At 44.2% G+C, this 25,589-nt stretch overlaps 1 protein-coding gene and 1 pseudogene across 1 annotated transcript in view; one reads left to right on the top strand and one right to left on the bottom strand.

Moving 5' to 3' along the window:
• LOC140719590 (F-box only protein 39-like) overlaps positions 1–24,987 on the bottom strand; it is a 34,486-nt gene extending 9,499 nt beyond the window's left edge. Inside the window, exons 1-6 of the mRNA XM_073034294.1 lie at positions 24,436–24,987; positions 21,899–22,044; positions 19,432–19,577; positions 18,058–18,524; positions 10,623–11,195; positions 1,361–1,537 (exon numbers count right to left, since the gene is read on the bottom strand). Of these exons, the coding sequence (XP_072890395.1) occupies positions 1,361–1,537; positions 10,623–11,195; positions 18,058–18,524; positions 19,432–19,577; positions 21,899–22,044; positions 24,436–24,987 (2,061 nt within the window). The remainder of the gene's footprint in view (positions 1–1,360; positions 1,538–10,622; positions 11,196–18,057; positions 18,525–19,431; positions 19,578–21,898; positions 22,045–24,435) is intronic.
• Positions 14,267–15,868, top strand: LOC140719758 (leucine-rich repeat flightless-interacting protein 2-like; annotated as a pseudogene).
• Positions 24,988–25,589: the final 602 nt, after the last annotated feature.

Raw genomic sequence — 25,589 nt, 5'->3', positions numbered from 1 at the left:
ACGCCAACAAGGTGGACGAACAACCACAGTGCAAGTACAAAAAATAATAATAATAGTAATAAATAAATAGGCAATAAATATAGAGAAAATGGGATGAAGAGTTCTTGAAAGAGAGTTCAAAGGTTGTAGAAACAGTTTGGTGATAGGACATGTGAAGTTGAGTGAAGTTATCCCCTCTGGGGATAAGAGCTGATCGTTGAGGGGTAGTAACTCCCTGAACCTGATGGTGTGGATCCTAAGGTTCCTCTACCTTCTTCCTGATGGCAGCAGTGAGAAGAGAGCACGGTCGGGTGGTGGAGATCATTGATGCTGCTTTCTTTAGATATTTTCAACGGTGGGTTGCGCCAATCAACTATGTGTAATGTTTCACCTCGGGAACTGTCATTTATCTTCTTCAATATACTTTTCTTGGTGTCCTGAAGCTTATTGCTATAGAGCAGAGAAGCGATTAGCGTAACTCACAGGGATCGCTGCAGAAATAGGTGAGTCTGAGGTCTGAATCTGTCTGGACAGACAGCAAGACTTAAGAATAAATAACTGAGAGAAAGCCATAGATGACTGAGGTGAAGCCAATGATCCCAGGAATGGGAGTAGGTTGATACCATGAAGGAGAGGTTGTTGTTCCACCTTGTGGCGCATCAGGCAACAATCTTGCTGTCTCCTGAGCATTTATCTGCTTTTTACAAGGCCAAGTTGCTAGCTCGACACTCATCCCGGCACTGATGAAAAGCGTGCAAAGGAGCTGGCTGGAGTTGAACCCGGGACCACTTGCCTCGGTGTCTGGTGTGGATGCCTCTACACCATCAGCTGATAGAGTTCAGTGCGAAATCTAAAGTATATCACGATTTGCATAGTGCTTTGGCAAGAAGGTATTTTCTCAGTGATCTGATTTCCACCCGTTTTTAATTAACCTAACAATCCTATTCTTTAACAGACACTGTGTTGGCCTGAAACATCAACTTTTTCTTCCTTTCCATGGATGCTGCCTGACCTGTTGAGTTCCTAAAACATCTTGTGGGTGTTACTCTGGATCTCCAGCATTGCAGAAACTCCTTTGTGTTTACAGAGGTTCAAAGGTTCAATGCATAATCAGAGTATGTATGCAGGATAGAACTCTGAGAACTGTCTTCTCCAGATAGCCATGAAACAAAGAAAAAATAACTCCTCCCCTACACAAAAAAAGAAAAAGAAACAAAAACTCGGAAACCTCAAACCCACAACCCCTCCCTCGCAAAAACTAGCATATCGCTCACACATTGAAAGAATAAATGCAACGTTAACATCAAACCCCTGACCTCCTCTCTCGCACACAAGAAACTAACAGAGCCTACTATATTATAATCCTATTAGTTGCTCCTACCTTGAGAGTGCGGAATTTGGATTTTCCCTCCAGACGATACTGTAGAAGGGTCTCAATAAATTTAATGCTAAGGAAAGCCCAGATCCTCATGTAGTACAGCCGCTCACAGGCTAACACCAACTGCAATAATTCATCGTCAATTCGTTCATGACTATTATTAAATTCCAGTGTCAGCTTCTGGTGAGAAAAATCACACATCACATTAGGGGCGGGCACTTATACACAAATCTGCATGTTACATATGAACAAGAGAAGTAGTTAGTATGTGATTGAGATCATCAGCAGTTTTTCTAACGAATTACAAGACCAAAAGGAAACCAGACATACTGAAACCAACAAATAAATTCACATTTAGTGTTGCATATGTAAAATTGGCATCTCTCTCAAAATTTAGTTGGCTGGTGGTGCAAATTTTTGGCTTAAGGCCACCAGCATTTTTCCTTGCTTCTCTTTATGTTCATTGCAGGGTGAAAAGGCTATCACCTTGGCAACTAGAACATTGTAATTTCTACTGAATCAGAACTACACTCAGTGGCCACTTTATTAGTTACACTGGCACATGTGCTCGTTAATGTAAATATCTAATTAGCCATTCATGTATCAGCAACTCAATACTTAAAAGCATATAGATGTGGTCAAGAGGTTCAGTTGTTGATCAAACTGGGAAAGAAATGTGATCTCAGTCACTTTGATTGTTGGTGCCAGACGAGGTGGTTTGATCATCTCAGAAACTCCTGATCTTCTCGGATTTTCACGCCCAACAGTCTCTAGCCATGGGTTGAGCTGTTCGCCAATCTTGGCAACTTACATGTAAAAGTTTCATTGCCATATGAGGAGACATCATCAGTGCGCTGTTAAATTGTGCTGTGTCCTCTGAGCACTTGGAAATAGAGGTCTCACCACAATCAACAGTGCACTGATGATGCCTCCTGGTGATGGAACACTTAGAAGGAAATTGCCAAGACTGGAGAATAACTCAACCCAACTCGTCAACCACCCGAGCTACACATTTTCCAAATTATTTCCAGACTCTAGAGATTCCGGAGACCAGTGCGAGAAACAAAAAGTCCAGTGAGTGGAAGTTCTCTGGGTGAAAACTCCTTGCTAATGAGAGAGATCAGAGGAGAATGGCCAGACTGGTTCAGGCTGACCGGAAGGTGACAATAACTCAAATAACCACGTTATTCTTTGTAGCGATCGCTAAGAGCACCAAATTTCCTAGAATTCACCTGGCAGAGAATCTCACCTGGTCAACACCAGCTCCATAGCAAAGAAAGCCCAGCAACGTCACTACTTTCTGCGAAGGCTGAGGAAAGTCCATCGCCCACCCCCCATCCTCATCACATTCTACAGGGGTTGTATTGAGAGCATCCTGAGCAGCTGCATTACCGCCTGGTTCTGAAATTGCACCATCTCGGATCGCAAGACCCTGCAGCGGATAGTGAGGTCAGCTGAGAAGATCATCGGGGTCTCTCTTCCCGCCATTACGGACATTTACACTACACGCTGCATCTGCAAAGCAAACAACATATCAAAGGACCCCACGCACCCGTCACACAAACTCTTCTCCCTCCTGCCATCTGGCAAAAGGCATCAGAGCATTCAGGTTCTCACGACCAGACTATGTAACAGTTTCTTCCCCCAAGCTATCAGACTCCTCTATACCCAGAGCATGGACTGACACCAACTCACTACCCTCTACTGTGCCTACTGTCTTCTTTATTATTTATTGTAATACCTGCACTGTTTTGTGCACTTTATCCAGTCCTGGGTAGGTCTGCAGTCTAGTGTAGTTTTTTTCTGTGTTGTTTTTACGTAGTTCAGTGTAGTTTTTGTATTGTTTCATGTAGCACCATGGTCCTGAAAAACATTGTCTTGTTTTCACTGTGTGCTGTACCAGCAGTTATGGTCGAAACGACAATAAAAAGTGACTTGACTTGACATGGCAACGGCAGTGTCTGGAAGAGCATCTCTGAATGCGGAACACATTGAAGCGGATGGGCTACAGTAGCAAAAGACCGCACCGGATTCCATTCCTCTACCTAATAAAGTGGCCATGGAGTTCCGGCAATATTCCAGCATACAAATATTCATCTTACTCTCCTCACCCTTCTGCATTCCAAAAACCCACAGGCCTCTCAGAATTTTTTTTAAAATGCACCATCTCCGCCTTAAGTTGATGATGTTTTAATTTTAAACTAATGTCTGTTTTTAGATTCTTCCAGATGAGGGAATACCCTCTCCGTGCTGACGTTGTTTAAAACCCCTCAGGACTGTTTATGTTGTAACCTTTCCTTTTCTCCTTTCAGTCTTCTAATCCCCAGTTAATACAAGCCTTAGCTTGTTTAACTATCTCACGAAACTTATCCAAGGAAGAGACTAGTAAAATGTCTCAGAACCGCCTACGGTATATTTACATTTTTTTTCTCTCAAAAATGACAAGTACTGGACCTAGTAATGCAGATGAGATCTCAATTTTATAATGTGCTGTAATTTTGTGCCCAGTTCCCCTCGGAAAAGGTGCAAACATTCTTTTAGATTTTCACACACTGGGTGCTGGAGGAGCTCAGTAAGTCAGACAACAATCTCTGGAAGGGGATAAACAGTCGACGTTTTGTGCTGAGACCTTTCATCAGGACTGGAAAGGGAGCAGAAGCCAGAAGCCTTTCCCCCTCACCTGGACTCACCTACGTCACCTGCTAGCTTGTGCTCCTTCCCCTCCCCCCTCCACACTATTATGTATTTAATACTTCAGTAATATTTGAGCAATCTTGTGTGTTTGTATTTATTGTCCCGAAGAAGGGTTTCAGCCCCAAAATGTCAACTGTTTATTCCCCTCCATAGATGATGCCTGACCAGCTGAGTTCCTCCAGAACTTTGCATGTGCTGGCTCAAGATTTCCAGCATCTGCACAATCTCTTGTGTTTGCTCTGCCAGATGTCTCTGTTCTTCAAAACAATTGCAAACTAGTCATTTGCAACTGTGCACGAGGCCGCCTAGATATCTCCGCTTCTCAAAGCCCGCCAACCCTTTGCCATGCAAATAACATGTTTCTTGTATTAGCTCTTCCCGCAAAGTCGATAATTGCTCTCGTGAGAGATTGTTGCCAATTCTCGGGTCAAAGAAAAAAGCAGCACAACAGACGTTTAACGCTGTAAATCAGTGAGTCATTTTATGTCTCCCCTCTCGCTGTGGAAGGTGGCTGTCTGTGAAGGGAAAGGATTTCAGGGTATATATTGCATATATTCCCCCGACATTAAATTGAACTGTTGAAACTACGACTGGGTTACACCACAGTGTTGTACTGTGGTTTGTGCCTTGGCCCTGGATTAATTCATGTGTGGTTAGAAGTAGTTGTTCCTTTTCGTACCTTGTGTCGCATCAGGCGACATTTTTTGCCATTTCAGTAGCATTTGACATTTTTTTTAATGAAGCAGAGTTGCTCGCTCGACACTCAACACGGATGGAAAGCGTGCAAGGAGCCGGCCAGATTCGAGCTGCGGCCCACTCGCCTCGAAGTCTGGTGCTGATGCCAGTACGCCACCGGCCGACCCCTTGTATATTCGTGTATAGTTGAATGACTTCACTTTCACATGTTACTCTCGAGCTATTTGTTTACCAAACACAGCACATTTAGCAATATGCCTTCGGAACTTAGATCACGTCATTCACTTAAATTACGCACAGCTGTAGCCCAGAACCCACCCTGTGGCAAAATACATTACAAATTACATTTCTCAGTCAGGGCCCATTCCATCTCCGTCTCCTGACTCTCATTGCACAGTCGATCTATCCGTGCCATTACATTACCCTACACCATGAATTTCTAGTTTCCCTACTAACATTTGATGAAACATCTTCGTATATCTTCTGGAGGTGGGGCTGCATCCCTCCTGAACATTTCTTTTTCAATATTTTTATTGATTTCTTACATAAAAGAATACAGAGTACAGTAGGATATATAATATATATCAATTACAATATATTGGAATCACAAATATAGTCTCATTATCCCATATCCATATAAATTTAAACGTAATATTGAAAAGAGATTATTTTATTATAGAAAAAAACCTAAACTCACTACCAGAAAAAAAACAGCTGTTTGGTTAAAAAACATTGACTGTCCATTTCCTTGGATGCTGCCTGACCTGCTGATATCCTCCAACCTTTTGTGTGTATTGCTCTGGATTTCCAGTATCTGCAGAATCTCTTGAGTTTATGGCGTTCTAATTTGTTCTGTATTTTATTTAAATACATAATTTGTTACTCAGGCAACACACACAAAATGCTGGTGGAACACAGCAGGCCAGGCAGCATCTATAAGGAGAAGCACTGTCGAGGTTTTGGGCCGAGACGTCGACAGTGCTTCTCCTTATAGATGCTGCCTGGCCTGCTGTGTTCCACCAGCATTTTGTGTGTGTTGTTTGAATTTCCAGCATCTGCAGATTTCCTCGTATTTGCATTTGTTGCTCAGTTTGTCTTTTTTATACCTTTTTAACTATTCCCATAAACTTAGGCTGATGGGGGCAGGCGCTTAATTGGGCTAAAATGTACTGATCCAAAGGTGTCCCAATTACCGGTATCCTCTGTAGCCATATGAAGTCAAATTAAGGCAGCACAAAATGGAAAAGGTTCTGCAGGGTAGTGATAGTTGTCTGTGTAGGTCTTTTCCAGTCCTGAAAAAGGGTCTTGGCCCAAAACGTCAACTGTTTATTGCTGCCTGACTTGCTGAGTTCCTCCATCATTTTGTGTGTGTTGCTGTTCCTTTCAGCATCAGGCAGAAACCTTGCCATTTCTTTAGCATTTTTGTCTGTTTTTTACGAGGCTAAGTTGCGAGCTCGACACTCAGTCCAGCACAGATGGAAAGCGGGCAAGGAGCTGGCCGGATTCGAACCCAGGACCACTCGCCTCAAAGTGCAGTGCAGATGCCACTACACCACCAGCCGGCTTTTATTCTGTGTGCATTGTTCCATATTTCCAGCATCTGCAGAATCTCTTATGCCTCTGAAGTACTGCAAATAGTTCACGGCAGCAACTGTGGAAAGAGAAACAGTGACCGTTCCACAGTGAAGACCCTTCCTCAGAACTGGGAAAGAGAAAATAGAAGAGGCAAAATCACTTTGATTTATTTCTTTCCCAGTTCCTTCAAAGGGTTCTGAACCTGAAGTGAAAATTCTGTTACTCTCTCCACGGACACTGCCTCACCTACCAAATCTTTCTAACGTTTTGTGTGCTTATGTCACAAGCTGATGGCACCAAGAGAGATCCCTGGTACCGTCTGTAAATGGTCAAATCAGTCATAGATCAGCCCCTTCTGATTGAGGGCAGTTCTGGATTTTTATTAATTTACATAATTATTACTCAGAGTTCTAGTCGCCCCACTATAGGAGGGATGCTGAGGCTTTGGAGAGGGGACAGAAGAGGTGTACCAGGACACTGCCTGGTTTAGAGGGCATGTGTATCACAAGAGGCTGGACGAACTTGTGTTATTTTCTCTGGAGCAGTGGAGGCTGAGGGGAGATCTGATAGAGGTTTACAAGATTATGAGAGGCACAGGGAGTATCTGTTTCCCAGGGTTGAAACATCTAATACCAGAGGGCATTCATTGAAGGTGAGAGGGGGTGGGTTCAAGGGGGAAGTGAGGGGTAAGTTTTTCACTCAGAGAGTAGTGGATGCCTGGAATGCATTGCCTGATATGGTGGTAAAGGCAAATATATTAGAAACTTTTAAGAGACATTTGGATAGGCATATGGATGTAAGGAAGATGGAGGGAGATAGACATGGTGTAGGTAGGAAAGATTAGTTTTGGGGTTTTTTTTTATTTGTTTGTTAGCTGGTTAGCACAACATTGTGGGCCAAAGGGCCTGTCTAGGCTATACTGGTCCATGTTCTATGTAGTTAACCCCCTAATTAAATCCTGGCCTAATCACGGGACAATTTACAATGACCAATTAACCTACCAACCGATAGGACTTTGGACTGGGGGAGGAGACTGGGGCACCCAGAGGAAACCCACACATACACGGGAAGAACATACAAACTTACTTACAGAGGACGCAGGAATTGAACTTCAAACTCCAACGCCCCAAGCTGTAACAGCATTGTGCTAACCGCTACAAGAGCACGGTGCCTCAGGTGGGGACTTCTGATTCTGACTTGGGCTGGGAAACCCGAAGCAAGGCGAGTCTAGTTGTCATTGGCCTGCAGAGTTTTTGTGAATGTGCTCTAGAGAACGGGAAAGGACTACCTCTGCCTTTAGAAGAGAGATTCCCTCGCCTCCAGCACCTCACATCAAGGCTTCTTGTGTCTGCTTGGAAAAATTTCCCCTGCCCCTTCAAATAAAAACAGAAACTTAGGCACCCAGTCACCTTTATAAAAGCAGTCAGCATCGTGTTTACAGCCGGTTGATGGTGTAATGAAATCAGCACCGGACTTTGAGGCGAATGGTCCCAGGTTCAAATCTGGCCAGCTCCTTGAACTTTCCATCTGTGCTGGGTTGAGCATTGAGCTCGCTTGTAAAAAACAGACAAATGCTAAGGAAAAGGAAAGGTTGCTGCCCAGGGTGTCACAAGGCGTGGATAGAAACAACCGTGGTGTTCACAAAGCCTTGTAAGTGACTCATCTCCACATCAAGAAATACTTCCAGGGAAATAGCACTGAAGACAACAGGATGCAGTCTCCAAGTTGGCCCCCAGCACTGAGACTGTCGTAAGTGATTCCAGCATTTAGGCTGTGCATGCACTGGTCAAACTGAGCCAGAATTTGCAAGGAGGACCCCAGGCAACTCACATACACAACTTGTGGTCAAACCTAAAGAGCTTCCAAATGTGCAAGACTCATTCCTTCGCCAAATCAGAGCCTCTGCGACCACTCCCTGCGTTGCACGGAGGGAAGATGGTCCCTGAACACTGAACCTCCTCCTTTGGGCCTTTTAATCAATCCCATCAATGTTCAGAAAGGAAATGGAGACAAAGTCAGTAGATTTCCCCCACCCCATGAGCTGGTCCCCAGTGGCCTTGTGGGGTTTAACCAGCAACGTTTTCTTCAACCTTAGTCCGAGCATGTACAACATTTCCCCACAAATAACCATCTTTAAATGAAGGGTCTGACCCCCTTCTCTGGACTCAAATATGATCAAGACCTCCTGATTAACACCCAAGGGAGCAATGTTGCCCAGAAACAAGTGAGCCAGCTGTAGGAATACCAAGAGCAGACCAAGATAGGGTAAAAGTTGATATGATTTCACCAGTGAGAGACAAAGCTATAAAATAAGGAGGATAGAAAAATATTTTGAAGATTGAGGAATTGAGGGTTACAGGGAACTAGAAAAGGAAGAAGAATAGAGGCCAGTATAGTTCAGCCACGATCACATTGAATGTTGAGTCTTTTCTTACTCCTGTTTAGTTGTGTTCTCATGCTAGTGACACTCACGTTTTGAAAATTTATATTTTTAAAGAAAGCTTTACAAACTGCTATGGAGGAGAGGGGGAGAGAGAGAGAGAGGGAGGGAGAGAGGGAGAGAGGGAGAGAGGGAGAGAGGGAGAGAGGGAGAGAGGGAGAGAGGGAGAGAGGGAGAGAGGGAGAGAGAGAGAGAGAGAGAGAGAGAGAGAGAGTACATGTACACGCCCAAGACTTTTGCATAGTACTGTATTTCTTAGCAATCTTTAATTAACTTTGTGGCATGGCACTTAATCAATTTTTGTGTATTAGAAGACTATGGTATTAGCAAATAAAGCTTCCATCAAAATATATTCTTCTCAATGGAAATCACGTTGCGTAATATTTCCAAGATTTTATTTTATTTTTTTTAAAAAGGATAGTCTCTCTGCTGGGTACTTTCTATGTGGCCAGTCACATGTGGAGCAGTACAGTACTTGTAAAGAATTTCACTGGAGAGGATCTGGCATCCGAGTGGGCACCCAGTATCATCTCATGCTCACTGCCCGTGAGAGGTGACTCGATTGTAATCAACAGCAAGAGCCCTGGTTTCTCTCCTGTCAGTTCAAGGCCAGGGTCACTAGCCCAGGCTGGCTTTCTGATGTGGCCGGCTCATCACTTCTGCCAGCTCACCCGTCAGCCCCAATGTGAAGGTTATTGTAAACTTCATGAATATGGGTCAGCAGGGTAGCATAGATATTACCAGGACACTATTACCTGGAGTTCAGAGTTCAATTCCAGCGCCCTCTGTGAGGGGTCTCTGCACGTCCTCTCCAAAGAAAGTGTGCCTTTTCCCCAGGTTTCCTCATACAGTCCAAAGACGTACCAGTTAGTTTAATTGGTCATTGTAAATTATCCGGTAATTAGGATAGGGTTAAATCAAGGTTGTTGGTGGTTACTAGGGCGTCATGACTCAGAGGGCCAGGAGGGACTATTCCACACTCTCTAAATAAATAAACAGAAATATTCTCAGAGTTTTCCCGAACTTAACATATACAACAAACTTTTTATAGTAAACATATTACGAGATTGTGCAGATGCTGGAAATCCAGTGTAACACACACATAAAGTACTGGAGGAAGGCAGATCAGGAAGCATCAGTGGAGAGGAATAAACAGACAACATGCCAGGTCAGGACCCTTCATCAGGACTAAACTTTATGGTGCATCTGAATGGGATCTGCTTACTCCCATTGATGTCCATCAGATCCACACACTCAAAACACTGGGAATCTCAGCAGGTCAGGGAGCATCTATGGGAAGGAATAAACAGTCAATGTTTCAGACTGAAATCCTTCGTCAGGACTGGAAAGGAAGGGGGGGATGAAGCCCGAATAAGAAGGTGGGTGGAGCGGAAGGAGGACAAGTTAGAAGGTGATAGGTGAAGCCAGGTGGGCGGGAGGTGATGGGTAGCAACGGTAAAGGGCTGGAGAAGAAGGAATCTGATGAGGGAGAAGAGTGGACCATGGGAGAAAGGGAAAGAGGAGGGTCACCATGGTGGGGGGTGATAGGTGAGAAGAGGTAGGTGGGGGACCAGAGTGGGGAGGAGGAAGGGCAACATTTAACAGAATTTAGACATGGCAATGGGTATGCCATCAGATTGGACAAAATGCGAGGTGTTGATCCTCCAACCTGAGAGTGGCCTCATCACAGCCGTAGAGGTGGCCATGGACCAACGTGTTGGAATGGGAATGGGGACTGGAATTAAAATAGCTGGCCACTGTAAAATCTTCCTTGTTGAGGATGGAGAGTTTCTAGTTTGTCAACATTATATTGCAATATCCCAACACTAATCTTTATCGCACCCACAAACAAGTTCCTACCTGGAGGGTACTCTTGTAGTGTGGAATCAGATTGGACAGGGTGGGTTTCATGGCCCAGTCTGGGTCACTGAAGTAACAGCTCCTGAAGTTTAAGCTCCTCACTGGGATTTCTGGCACCAGGATTCGAGTCAGGCGATCATTCTTCATTATAAGCTCAAAATAGAAGTTGACTTTCAGGCTGCTAGCGCGCTTGGCAAGTTTAGACCAGGAGAGCCCCCATATAACCTGGTTGTGAGGGTCATGGATATGGCACTTGATGTTCATGGTCCGCAGGCTCTGACAGCAACTTTCACACAGGGTGTCCAGGAGGTCGTCTGAGATACAATTGTAATTGATCGAAATGTGCGTCAGCTCACCGAAGTTGCGGATGATTTTTGGGAAGGTGGGGTTCGCATAGACGGCCAGGTGGTGGCTGAAGAAGTCTTCGATGTTGAGCTCAGAAACGGAGCTCCTGGTCCTCTGGTGGATCAGCGAGTTCAAGATGGTAAAACCCTGCTCCATGTCCAGCCGAGCTCCTCTAAGGTTGAACGACTGAAGGTGGCTGCACTCGCGACGAAGGAAAAAGTTCAGGCTCTTTAACAGAAGGAAACCTCGATTACAGCATATAGATTCTTCAACGGCGTAACAATATGATAAATCCTACAATACTATTGAAAACTTTGCAAATTCCCAAACTTGGCCTGTGATCTAACTTACTGCCTGTTAGGCCTCTGGCATTTAGGTCAGCAATGAAGATCCTCCATCCCTGTCTGACTGTACTATCACACACAGATATAAAAGGATTCTGCATTTCAGTTTCAGTAACAATTTTTTTTTGACCAGTTCAGGGTTGTTAGCCCTGAACTGAACCTCCAAACCAGGTGGACCACTCCTAGTCTGGCCTCTACCCTTTGACCTGTTTGGTATCAGTGACCCGACCAAGAGCCAAAGCTTAAAGCCCCGACTCCAGGCAGCATAGCTCTCTGGGTCATTGAGGCACGCAAACCTCCAAACCCTACTCCAAGGTTACAGTCCTCTTGGAGGTATTTGATCCAAGTTTTGTCTTTATTGGTAATTACCCCTCAGTTAGTACTGAGGATCATCAGTATTGTGCATTAAGTCGTTACTATGTTTTGTTGTTATGCAAAACCACTTTATATGACTTTAAAGTGTGTTTGCAAATACCTAAAGTGAGATTATCCAGCTTTGTACAGAATGTGCAAGGTGTGCCCATCATTGGAATGGCTGGTATTTATTGTCCATTCTGATTGCACATGAACTTCTAATCAGAGTAGACACTTACTTTGTTTTGAGATACAGTGATTACCTTCGAGCCACACTGCCTAGCAACCCCTGACTTAACTCTAAACTGCTCGCGACTTTACCGCTTAGCACATCTACATGAAACACTGATATAAGAAAACAGTATCCATCATCAGGGACCCCCAGCATCCAGGCCCTGCTCTCTTCTCGCTGCTGCCATCAGGTAGAAGGTACAGGAGCCTCAGGACTCACAGCACCGGGTTCAAGAAGTTTCAGTAAAAAGGGGATAACTACACTCACTTACCCCTTCATTGAGATATACACACAAGCAATGACTTCACTTTAAGGACACTTTGTCTTACTATTTCATGCTCTCGTTATTTATTTATATTTGCATTTGCACAGTTTGGTATCGTCTGCACTCTGGTTAATCTTTCATTGATCCTGTTATAGTTACCCACAGAAAAGTGAATCTCAGGGTTGCATATGGTAACATACATGTCCTTTGATCATAAAGTTTACTTTGAACTTTGAGCTTCAGACAACTTACAATGACGAATTAACCGACTAGCCAGTAGGTCTTTGGACTGGGGGAGAAAACTGGAGCACCCGGAGGAAAACCCTCGATGTATAAGACTTCTTACAGATGACATGGGAATTGAACTCTGAACTCTGACATCCCGAGCTCTAACAGAGTTGCACTAACCGCTGTGTTACTGTGGCCCTGGAGGTCAACCATGGTGCCGAGGCTCAGAGATACCCAGGCTAGTGGAATAGTGGGATGGGAGAAAGATGATCTTTAATGAAGAGATGGGAAGTGTTGCACTTGGATAGGAAAAATGAGAAGAGGTCAGCTAAACTAGAGGGCAGAACTCTGAAAAGGGGTAAAAGAATGGAATAACTGTGGGTACACGAGCACAGTTTGTTAAAAGTGGACACCAGTTAACACAAGGCACTGCATTTGAAAACGGGAGTGCAGAACCCCAGAAAGTCATGATGAACCCTATCACTTTGATTTGCCACAGGGTTCTGTCCTCCAGGGTTTGGGGGCTCAGCTCAAAGTTAACAACCCTGAGGGGTAAAACAAAACTGTTACGGAAACAGCAATGAAGAATCTGCGTGCAACAGTATTCCCAAGTCCCCACCTGGGACTTGCATGACTGACGGTAGCAAAAACCAAGATGAAGCTACTGACACAATGAAGGAAGCCCTGAACACCGCCGGAGATGGAGGACCTTCATTGCTGCCCGAAATGCCAGCAGCAGAGCAGACAGGAAGTAAGTAAGTGATGGTGGAGGCATTTAAGAGGCTTTTAGATAGACACGTGAATGTGCAGAGAATGGAGGGGACTGGATCATGAACAGCAGAAGAGTTTACATAGTTCTTGGCTGAAGGCACTGTTCCTGTGCTGTACTCTTTATTCAATAACAAATGTAAATAAATGTGCTGATCTTCTATTAATACCTAGTGTGAGACCTCGGTCATCTAATATGAATAGGCAAATAATAAGGGCATGGAAGTATATATTCAAGCATTCAAAGTGCATTTATTATCAAAGAATGGATGTAGGGTACTGAAATTCATCTTCCCCAAGCAGTTATAAAATAAAAACCACAGAACCTGTTCAACCAATACTCTCATTTCATCTTTCTGACAGTTTTCCATCTAGATTTACAGAGCCAAAGGCAAGACATTTGCAAATTTCTACAGATGTACCACGTGGTTGCACCTCCATCTGGTGTGGCGGGGTGGGGGTGGGGGGGGCCCAGCACAGGATCGGGAAAAGCTGCAGAAACTTGTAAGCTCAGTCAGCTCCATCGTGGGCACTAGCCTCCCCAGCACCCAGCACACCTTCAAACGGCGATGCCTCAAAAAGGCGGAGTCCATCATTTATGGCTCTATGACCCAGAATTCATCTTCTCCTCATCGAAGAGGAGGTACAGGGGCCTGAAGACACACATTCAGCGTTTCAAGAACAGCTTCTTCCCCTCCATCACCAGATCTCCGAGTGGTCAGTGAATCCCTGAACACTACCTCAGCACTTCTCCTTTCTTTTTGCACTACTTAATTAATTTAATTTTTAAAATATACTTATTGTATAGTTTTTATTATTACATATTGCATTGTGCTGCTGCCACAAAGACAACAAATTTCATGACATATGGCGGTGATATTAAACATAATTCTGATTCTAAGGTCCAGAGAAATCAATTAATAATTTCACTGAAGTAAATTAGTAGGCAACAGTACTTAGAAGATTAAGTCGGGCTAAGAATCTGATGTCAATAATTCTTGTGGCTGGTTCTCGGCGCCGGAAGTCGAGTGCGCGCACATAGGGGTGTGAGGGAGGTGACGTCGACTTCGGGCGGCCGACTGTCAAAGCAGTGTAGAAAAGAGCACTGGTTGTGGTTCATGGGCAATGTCCGAGCTCACAACCGTAGAAGGGAGTACCTGTTCAAATTCGATTTGGTTCTGCAGTCCTGAATATTCTAGAAGACATTGGATTTAATCATTTGGAGAAAATGGGGACACCAGCTGCTGGAAGAAAACGGACACCAATCAAAGATAGGTTCTCAGCGGAAGATGAAGCGCTGAGCCATATTGCCAGAGAGGCAGAGACCAGGCTTTGCAGCCAAACGCGCAGCCCGAGCAGAGGCAAGAGATATTCGTATGAAAGAACTGGAGCGGCAGCAGAAGGAATTGGTTGAGAAGACCGAATTATTTTCTCGACCAGCATCTCGAAATGCAGTTTCAGGATTGTCCGCAGCCACACTGTCCTCCCTTGGAGGAGCTTCCTCACGACGAGGCAGTGGGGAGATGAGTAGTATTCTGGATCCAGATGTTTCACTTAGTGAAATGTGGGATTCCTTATCGGAAGTAGAAGAGAAATATAAAAAAGCAACGGTTTCCAATGCACAACTTGACAATGAGAAATCAAATCTTGTCTATCAAGTGGACACCCTAAAAGACGTTATTGAGGAGATGGAGGAGCAGATGGCAGAGCTATATAGAGAGAATGAGGAAAAATCCAAGGAACTGGAATGACAGAAACATAGGTGTAACGTGTCACAACATAAAACAGAAGAATTAAAAGAAGGTATTCGGCAAAGAGATGAACTGATAGAGGAAAACAAGTGTCTACAACAGAGGGTGGACACCCTCATGAGGGAAGTATTTGATCTGCAGGAAACTATCAACTGGAAAGACAAAAAAATTGGGAAACATGATTTGGTGATTATTCCAGAAAGTACACCAAATGGTGATGTAAACCATGAACCTATTGTTGGTGCAATTACAGTTGTGTCTCAAGAGGCTGCACAAGTACTTGAAAGTGCTGGCGATGGGCCACTAGATGTGCGGCTAAAGAAACTGGCTGATGAAAAGGAAGAATTACTTGCACAGATCAGAAAACTGAAATTGCAATTGGAAGAGGAACGACAGAAAAACTCTAAGATTGAGAATGTGCTCACAGATTCTGATCGATTAGAAAATGGCACAGATCTACAAATTCTTGAAATGCAGAGAGATGTAAATCGGCAGTTGAGTGAATATAAGTTTAAATTTTCTAAAGCTGAACAGGACATAGCCACTGTGGAACAAAATGTTGCCAGACTTGAAGGGCAGTTACATAGGTATAAAACAGCATCAGAAATCTCTGAAAAAATAGAGGATGAACTTAAAGCAGAAAAAATGTTACAGCGAGAGTTGCGATTAGCATTGGATAGAAATGAGGAAATGGAAATGACCAATAGCCACTCTCTCAGCAATAGAGATCAAAGAGCAAATGCACTGCATCTTAAACTAACAAAACCTCTAGACGTTCCAATTTATAGACCTTTTCTATTGGCCCAGCCACTATTAAATCCTGAAACATGTTTATCTATATGGCTCTGGATTTATAAATGTAGGCAAACTTTTGTAATTTATGAGAGAATGAAGACATCACCTAATGTCTACATGTTTGATCATAGTTAATTATGTTACCTTGTAGCTCACTGGGTTAATTATACTCTTTGTTGGGCTGTGTTCTTGATATGACTAATTAGCATGTAAATATGAATTATTATAGCTTTAGTACATCAGAATGATTTACCTTTCTGCTGCTGAGAATTATAGTGGTTGCTTAAAGGACTGTATGAACAGAACTGATACAGAAGAAAACTTCACAAGTTCCTTTTGAAAAATCGGCTACTGTTTAGTGGCCATAATAAATCACCACTACACATTTCAAGTGCCTTTTCTATGGTGTAGTGAAGATTATCTTGCTTTTGTTACCTAATCAACAACATGTATGGACTGTTCATTTGGTCTAAGGTAATATAATCCGTCTTTTAAAAACTAAACATGCAAATTTCTGGAACAAGTATTTGCCAAAAGTGACACTTGATTTTCCATAATTAACATTCTAAAGAATTATGTACAACTTACTCTCATAAATAAATGGACTATAGGTAAGTGATGAATCAGTTTCAACCACCGTATTATGTATTTCAAAACACAAAAGTGGCAACACTCTGCTCCTTACTATGTTCATTAAAGTAAAGCAAATGGAAAATTATTTATTTTGCTCTATAAAGCTATTGGACTGCATCTTCAAAACATTGCTTATGTTCCTTGTTTGTAAATGTTTGGTCTTTTCAAGAAAACAGGCTTGTGAATGAGGGTTTTGACATTAAATGTAACCGTGGACACTTTATATTATATGGCTGTCAGCTTTAATTAATTTGCTTATTGCATCAGCACACCTGAAGCAATTTTTCTTCCAGCTCAATGTAAAGCAGAAGATGAATAGAGAATGCTACATATCAGAGAACAGAGAATCGTTCTGGTAAGCTCTTAAGGAACCACCCCAGGCTGGGATAGCCTACAAATGTGTAACCTCACTACTGCTATGATAACAGCTGAAGTGGGCAGCACAGTATCTTAATAGTTAGCAGCTCTTCGATGTATTCTGGAGTTATGGAATATAGCAAATATTAATTCCAACAGCAGCCAGTCTTCAGATCTGAATGTGGACTGTAGATTGAATTTAGAATACAACTCAGAACAATGGTGCTCTTGGAGCTACAGACTGGGGTTAGTTGCAAACCAAGAAACCCCCCCCCCCCCCCCCATTGACCTGCAATGTCTGCATATGCATGAAGGCAGCTTAGAGGCAATGGTGATTAACATTCACTTTTGGTGTCTGAAGATTTGGGCACGTGTGAAAACCATATGTAACTCAAAGGAAGCATTGTAGATACATTGTGACAATAGAATTGTCCTGCTGTTACCTTTGATCTTTAGCATATAAAAATGTCATGTAATATTGGGTCAGGGAGCCTCTTCTAAGAGTGTGTCAAGTATGATGCCTACTTATGTGCTGATTAAAGACTTCTATATCACCAGCTTCAGTGTCTCTCTGGTGACTTTGATCACAATCACAAGCCGATCTCTTTACAGTAGCAGCGGCCCGGGTTCAATTCCCGATGCTGTTTGTAAGGAGTTTGTAAGCTCTCCACGAGACTGTGTGGGTTTCTTCCAGGTGCTCTGTTCTCTTCCCACAGTCCAAAGCTGCACTGGTTAGCACATTAATTGGTCATTATAAATTATGCTAGGGTTAAATTGGGGGTTGCTGGGCATCACAGCTCAAAGGGTCAGAAGGGCCTATTCTGGGCTGTATCTCAATAAATAAAAAATATTATTTGTATTTATATCACATTAAAGTTCTTAACAGTTCCAAAATAAAACTGATACTGAGCCAAAGATGGTGAGGTGTGGGAATCCCTGGACAGAAGAGATAGAGAGGAGAAGAGGAATGGTGTGCTAGGGCTCAGGTACAGAAGGACACACCACAGACTGTCCCGGAGGTCAACAAAGGCACGGCAAAGGAGGTGCAGGGTAGGGAGAGAATCAGAAGAGGCTGAAAGATGAGAAGGTGTCAGAGGAAGGTGATACATTGGCAAACCAGAAGAATTAGAATGTCGCGTGTGTGGGGAAACCAGGCTGTGCGGGTCAGAGGCACAGAGGCACGGGATGCCTGTGACATCGTGAAGGAAGGGAACTGGGACTGAGGAGCTGTAGATTCATTCAACCCCCCCCCCCAAAAAAAGGTTGAGCACAACCGAGTCATTATACTGTCAGATTATGAACAAAACTATTGGAAAGCGTAAATCAGAAGATTGAAATGTGTATTCCTCCCCTGAGGTGGTACCTTTAGGAAGGCATTCCTGACAGACGGCCTCCACACCAGTCGGTCCAACTCCAAATGTTGCATGGTGAAGGACTTTAGCCGATTGTTCTCATTCCCTAGCCGTGCCAAGAAGCTCCTCATTGTAACCTGGAATCTCCGGGTCAGCAGGGAGTTGTACGGATTCATGAACCTGATCTCGCAGTTCACCAGGTACCTTCCAAACTTCTTGGCATACCAGATGGCCGACTCGTACTCAATCCGCCGATATTTGGACGGTCTCCCGCTGAAGGTGAAGGTCCTGGATCGCCAGAGAGCTGGCGAATGCATCACTTGGTTCCAGCATTTACACACCAGTGCTGCCCGGACTCGGTCCTGATCTCCAAGCCACCGGAACACCTGTCTCAGGGATAATTCTGGCAGTTCACTCCAATTTCTTGCGTCTGCAGACTGATCGTGGGGTATCTCCATCCCTTCGGTCATGTTGAAACCTTTGGGTGACAGTAATTATAAGCACAAAATTTAGTCAATAGCTTGAGGCTAGAATAAGAACCAAGTATCAGGTATGACCAGATTATTAATTATGACACTGTCAAGGCTGGAAGTTAAAGAGAAAAGTCATGTCATACCTGGATTATTAATTGCTACACTAAGTGTCAGACAGGTAACAATTGCTTAATTCTAAATGAATTTATGCATGACACACACTGCATTTGAAACTTTCAAGTGAATCTTATTCCTGAGTCAAAGTGTTATTTTTAATGCCCGAATTTCTACTGCATGTCACTGCATGTCTGATGTTTTCAAGCTTAGTGTGATGTTCCACATCGTCTTTACATAGTCATTTATACTTTTACAAGAAGTACTTAAATGAATCTTTCTAGTATCGGTCCCATATATCCCCGTGGCATCTGCGTATTGCAGCCCACCTGCCCTGCCGTTCAAAACCACGTTACTTTAAATAAAAAGACCGGCTGATCTGCACTTCCGCTACACTTTCTCAGCTCTTCAGAGTTTCCCTCACCTCCTTTCTCCAATACCAATCTCTCTGCTTTTGGAAGCTATGATAGGGCGTCGCGGTAACGTTGTGGTTAGCTCGATGCTTTGCAGTATCAGTTCCTGCCCACTGCCTGGTCATTCCCCCTGTGGCCACGTGGGTTTCCTCCGGGTGCTCCGGTTTCCTCCCACAGTCCAAAGACGTACCGGTTGGTAGGTTAATTGGTTGTTGTAAATCGTCCTGTGATTGGGCCAGGGTTAAGTTGAGGGTTTGCTGGCGGCACAACTCAAAGGGTCAGAAGAGATTACGTAAACACAAGTACTTTTATGTTTGTGCAAGCATCTAAAGATTTTAATGCCATTTTTCCCATTATACCTCTCTTTCCAATTAGTCTCCATGACCACCTAGGTTTCCTCCAAGTGAGGTCTCCATCTGATCAGGGTCAACCATAGGCTTTGCATCCTGGCTGTCTAGATATGCAGGCCTGGACAGCACAGCATGGAGAGCAAGCTGTTGTCCATGTAGCAAGCTCTCCTCCACCATGCATCTGATGAGCCCAAAGGAACCACAAAGACCAATACATTTTGGCACCAGCAGTGTCACAGGAGTTGCCAGTCTGTGTTGGGCTGCCTTAGGGACCGCAGCACTGGACTTTTCCCTCGGGGTTTACCCCTGAAGCCTTCCCCATGAATGGGTGTAGACGCAAGGCAGCAGAGGCTTGAGATCAGAGATTTCCTTCTCATAGACGAGCTGCCAACTACAGCTGATGAGCCCCACCTACCCAAAGCAACAGATTTTAAGGAGCCAGTGACCTGCCTTAGCCCCTTCTCCTGGCAGTGGAAACGGTTCCGCCAGACTTAGTAGCCGCTGGTGAAGGCCGGGAGCTGGACTTGGCTGACAGAGGCTATTTGAGATGCACGCCATTGGGAGCATTTAATAGGTAGTGGGAGCTTGTCCCCATTACCACTTTCTATCCTCATGTAATGGCAGGCTCTAGTCTGTAACTTGATGTGTGAAGTGAGTTTCTGGAGTACCCTTCTCCATTGTTGACTTGTATATAAAAGTTTTGGTGGCTGGGTAGAGATACGTCTCTACCAAGGGAGGTGTGAGATGTTCCTTCACTCCGCTAGCCTGCAACACACCCTTGGGCAAGATGTAGCACCTGCTTAGCTCCTGATCAGAGTCACATGAAGCCATGGGACCAGGTGGTGGATGGTTGTATGAGCAAGCTGGTGCATATCACAAGTCCTGGTTACGCAACCACTGACACCAGGTGGACAATCTCTGAAGAGTATTGATAATGGCTGGGTTCCCCCGTCTTGTAAAGACACTAACACAATTAAATCTACAGATGCTGGAAATCCAAAGCAACACACACAAAATGTTGAAGGAACTCAGCAGGTGAGGCAGCGTCTATGGAAAAGAGTTATCAGTTGAGGTCTTCCTCCAAGAGGCTTCCGCGGTCCTGATGAGGGGTCTCGGCCCGAAACATTGACTGGTTACGTTTTTCCATAGATACTGCCTGACCTGCCGAGTTCCTCCAGAATTTTGTGTGTGTTGTGAAGGCACTGCCCAGAAGAAATATTTGTCAAGGACGATCATGGGCAAGGTTACACCATGATTGCCCAAATCAAGAAATATGGATCATAATGATGATATAAAAGTAGTTTTATCAGATGAAGTAATTACTTAATAACCTTGAGCTGACTCTAAATTAATTATTGATTGATAAATTAATTATTGATCAGTAATTTGTAAGATTGCAATAGCTCTCTCAACTGTCCATCTGACGAAGGACACAATTAGTTATCAATTCACAGGGAGGCATGGTAGCATTGTGGTTAGCACAGCACTCTATGGCACCAGAGACGAGGGTCCAATTCCCACCTCCGCCTGTAAGGAGTTTTACGTTCTCCCCATGACTGCCTGGGTTTCCTCCCACAGTCCAAAGAGGTACCGGTTGGTAGTTTAATTGGTCTTTATAAATTGTCCCGTGGTTAGGCTCAGACTAAATCGGGGGGGGAGGGGAAGGTGAAGGGCCGGCAGGGCCTACTCCATGCTCAATAAAAATAAGTAAAACTAAACATATCTGCTATTGACAGGTAACTTACCAGTTCCTGAATGAAGTTATACATCAATAATGGATTGTTAGTGAAACTCCAGGTCAAAAAACGAGCGATTAAAGACTCGATCCTGTCAAATATCAATGTATGCTATAGGCACTGTTTTATGCACAGGTTAATAACTATTTGACAATTACTTATCATCAAACTGGATTTGCCAACAAACACTAATTTTACTGTCAGTCAAGATCTCTTTCAGGTTAACCATGAATCAAGGTTTCTGCACTGCGCTGCCATTAAAAGTGATCTAGCTATTACCCTCAGTATTGCCATATCGTAGCAATCTCAGTGATGTCATAGCAACCTCTGTGACATCATAGTACCTCTGTGACATCATGATCTGGTCCTGCTGTTACTGTAAAATTTTCATATTGAAATCAGTCCTCCTTATACAATTACACAACATCTAAAGAGTATTTTTTTGTTTATATTAATCCTTCACTCTTCCGTAATTAGATGAGGAAATATTCAGAGAGATTTGGAACTGTGTTGTTATTACAATGCTAATTTAAATCCTTCAATTATCAGAAATGTGGTGGCATCATAGAAATAAAAGTACAAAGGGATTAGATCAATTCACACTCAGGCATACTCTTTATTTACTTATTCATTTACTTATTTATCGACACAGTGCAGCATAGGCTAACCTAATCATGGGACAATTTACAAAGACCAGTCCTCCAGTTTCGTCCCACAGCCCAAAGACCCAGAGAAAACTCTCGCATTCCGCAGGGAGACTCCTTACAGGAGGGGACCGGGTTTGAGCTTCGAACTCCGCGACTCCCTGAGCTGTAATAGCGTCGAGCTACTGCAGCGGTTCCAAGCCGTGCGGGTGCGCAAGCACGCAGAAACCGAAATGCTCCTGCGCTCACGGCCTTGGTTGCTGCACAGCTGGAACAAAGGCAGACAAGAAAAGGCTCATGAAACGTGAAAGGTTTTCTTTGTTGTGCCATATTTCATTGACTTATTGTAGGTCCCATGACCTTGATTGTTTGTGGCAAATTTTTTGACCAAACTAGTTTGCCATTGCCTTCTTCTGGGCAGTGTCTTTACAAGATGGGTGACCCCAGCCATTATCAAAACTCTTCAGAGATTGTCTGCCTGGCGTCAGTGGTCGCATAACCAGGACTTGTGATATGCACCGGCTGCTCATACGACCATCCACCACCTGCTCCCGTGGCTTCACCTGACCCTGATCGGGGGCTAGGCAGGTGCTACACCTTGCCCATGGGTGACCTGCAGGCTTGAGGAGGGAAGGAGCGCCTTACACCTCCTTTGGTAGAGACGTATCTCCACTCCGCTACTTTGTTGTATTTCATTGGCACTGTAGATAACCACGATGGTAACTGTATTTCATTATACCCTTCAATTAAAAACTAAAATCAAAAGTATGTGATTTTTCAATTTTCATTCTCAATATTCATTGTATTCATAATACAAAAAACCATTTAAAGTCCTGTGCAGTTTTCAGGCTGTGTAAAAATGTCATAGAAACATTGAAAAACTACAGCACAATACAGGCCCTTTGCCCACAATACCGTGCTGACCACATACTTAATTTAGAAATTACCTAGGCTTAACCACAGCCCTCTATTTTCTAAGCTCTAGGTACCTATCTAGGGGTCTCTTAAAAGACCCTATCGTTTCTGCCTCCACCTCTGCCACCAGCAGCCCATTTTATGCACTCATCACTTTCTGAGTAAAAAACTTACCCCTGATATCTCCTCTGTACCTACTTCAAAGCACCTTAAAACTGTGCCCTCTCCTGTTAGCCATTTCAGTCCTGGGTAAAAGCCTCTGACTATCCACATGATCAATGCCTTTCATCATCTTATACACCTCTATCAGGTCACCTCTCATCCTCCGTCGCTCCAAGGAGAAAAGGCCAAGTTCACTCAACCTATTCTCATAGGGCATGCTCCCCAATCCAGGCAACATACTTGTAAATCTTCTCTGCACCCTTTTGAAAGTTTCCACATTCTTCCTGTAGTGAGGTGACCAGAACTGAGCACAGTACTCCAAGTGGGGTCTGACCAGGGTCCTATATCGCTGCAACATTACCTCTTGGTTCCTAAACTCAATCCCACAGTTGATGACAGCCAACACACCGTACGCCTTCTTAACCAGAGTCAACCTGCGCAGCTGCTTTGAGTGTCCTTTGGACTTGGACCCCAAAATCCCTCTGATCCTCCACATTGCCAAGAGTCTTACCATTAATACTGTATTCTGCTATCATATTTGACCTACCAAAATGAATCACCTCACACTTATCTGGGTTGAACTCCATTTGCCACTTCTCAGCCCAGTTTTGCATCCTATCAATGTCCTGTTGTAACCTCTGACAGCCCTCCACACTATCCACAACACCCCCAACCTTTGTGTCATCAGAAAACTTACTAACCCATCCCTCCACTTCCTCATCCAGGTCATTTATAAAAATCACGAAGAGTAAGAGTCCCAGAACAGATCCCTGAGGCACTCCACTGGTCACCAACCTCCATGCAGAATATGACCCGTCTACAACCACTCTTTTCCTTCTGTGGGCAAGCCAGTTCTGGATCCACAAAGCAATGTCCCCTTGGATCCCATGCCTCCTTACTTTCTCAAAAAGCCTTGCGTGGGGTACCTTGTCAAATGCCTTGCTGAAATCCACATACACTATATTTTCTGCTCTACCTTCATCAATTAATTTAGTCACATCCTCAAAATATTCAATCAGGTTTGTAAGGCCATGTTGACTATTCCTAATCATATTATACCTCTCCAAATGTTCATAAATCCTGCCTCTCAGGATCTTCTCCATCAACTTACCAACCACTGAAGTAAGACTCACTGGTCTATAATTTCCTGGGCTATCCCAACTCCATCTGCAACCCTCCAATCCTCTGGAACCTCTCCCATCCCCATTGATGATGCAAAGATCGTCGCCAAAGGCTCAGCAATCTCCTCCCCTGCCTCCCACAGTAGCCTGGGGTACATCTTGTCCAGTCCCGGTGACTTATCCAACTTGATGCTTTCCAAAAGCACCAGCACCTCCTCTTTCTTAATGTCTATATGCTCAAGCTTTTCAGTGCACTGTAAGTCATCCCTACAATCACCAAGGTCCTTTTCTGTAGTGAATACTGAAGCAAAGTATTCATTAAGTAGCTCAGCTATCTCCTCCGCTTCCATACACACTTTTCCAGAGCAATGTTTGGTCCACACAGACACACGCAGACACACACACCAGCAAACATCAATCAAATCTCTTGGTTTTGGTAGATGGGCCTCGTATCCGCTCACCTCCACTCCACTTGACTCTGCCTCACACCCTCTCGCCTCCACCCTCGGCTCTGCCTCACACCCTCTCGTCTCCACCCTCGGCTCTGCCTCACACCCTCTCGTCTCCACCCTCGGCTCTGCCCCACGTTCAATCACCTCGAACCTCGGCTCTGCCTCACATCCAACCACCTCAACTCTCAACTCTGCCCCACGTTCAATCACCTCGAGCCTCGGCTCTGCCTCACGTCCAATCACCTCAACCCTCGGCTCTGCCTCACGTCCAACCACCTCAACTCTCGGCTCTGCCTCACGTCCAACCACCTCAACCCTCGGCTCTGCCTCACACCCTCTCGCCTCTACCCTCGACTCTGCCCCATGTTCAATCACCTCGAGCCTCGGCTCTGCCTCACGTCCAACTACCTCAACTCTCGGCTCTGCCTCACACCCTCTCGCCTCCACCCTCGGCTCTGCCTCACGTCCAACCACCTCAACTCTCGGCTCTGCCTCACATCCAACCACCTCAACTCTCGAGTCTGCCTTCCACCCTCTCGCCTCTCCGTTGTACATGATCATTTCTCAGAAATTGTGTTATTAATAAATTCCTTTCTCGCTGTCAGTCAATCACAGTTCAGAGATGAGGACAGAGTGCAACAAGTCTTTATTCAGCTTACATAAACGAGCAAGGGAAAATTTCTGACTAACATCTGTCAGATCGTCAGGCAACACTGATTTCAACACATTTGAAACAAAGGCAACGATGGTGATCAGATACCGATGAAACGTACATGGGTTTGCTAGTGAACAGGTAACAATTTTAAACTCCCTCTCTTGCACTCAACACCCTACATCTGGCTAGAACAGAAAATACTCTTGTGGAAGAAAATTCTGAAAGTAGGGTTAAAAGCTTTATGTCCTTGGGACATCCTGTATTTTGTTTTGATTAAATTGCCAATCTGCATAAGACCAGGCACTGGCTGCATAAGTTATGGGCTGAGGGATGAGCCACAATTCAACTCTTTGTCTTGCTTGTCCGTTACTACGCATAAACAGAAACGTTCCCATTGTCCCTCAGAATCCCACCCCGACCGCTCCATGATACCATGCTAAACTAAAAGGTCCCTCACTTGAGGTCTGGTATCAAGCTCGATTTTAAAAACTCTCTGGCAGTTCTCAAA

The sequence above is a fragment of the Hemitrygon akajei genome, chromosome 32 (genome assembly GCF_048418815.1).
Source record: "Hemitrygon akajei chromosome 32, sHemAka1.3, whole genome shotgun sequence".
Classification (NCBI taxonomy): domain Eukaryota; kingdom Metazoa; phylum Chordata; class Chondrichthyes; order Myliobatiformes; family Dasyatidae; genus Hemitrygon; species Hemitrygon akajei.
The sequence above is the reverse complement of the archived record's forward strand: the minus strand, read 5'-3'. Positions and strand labels throughout refer to the sequence as shown.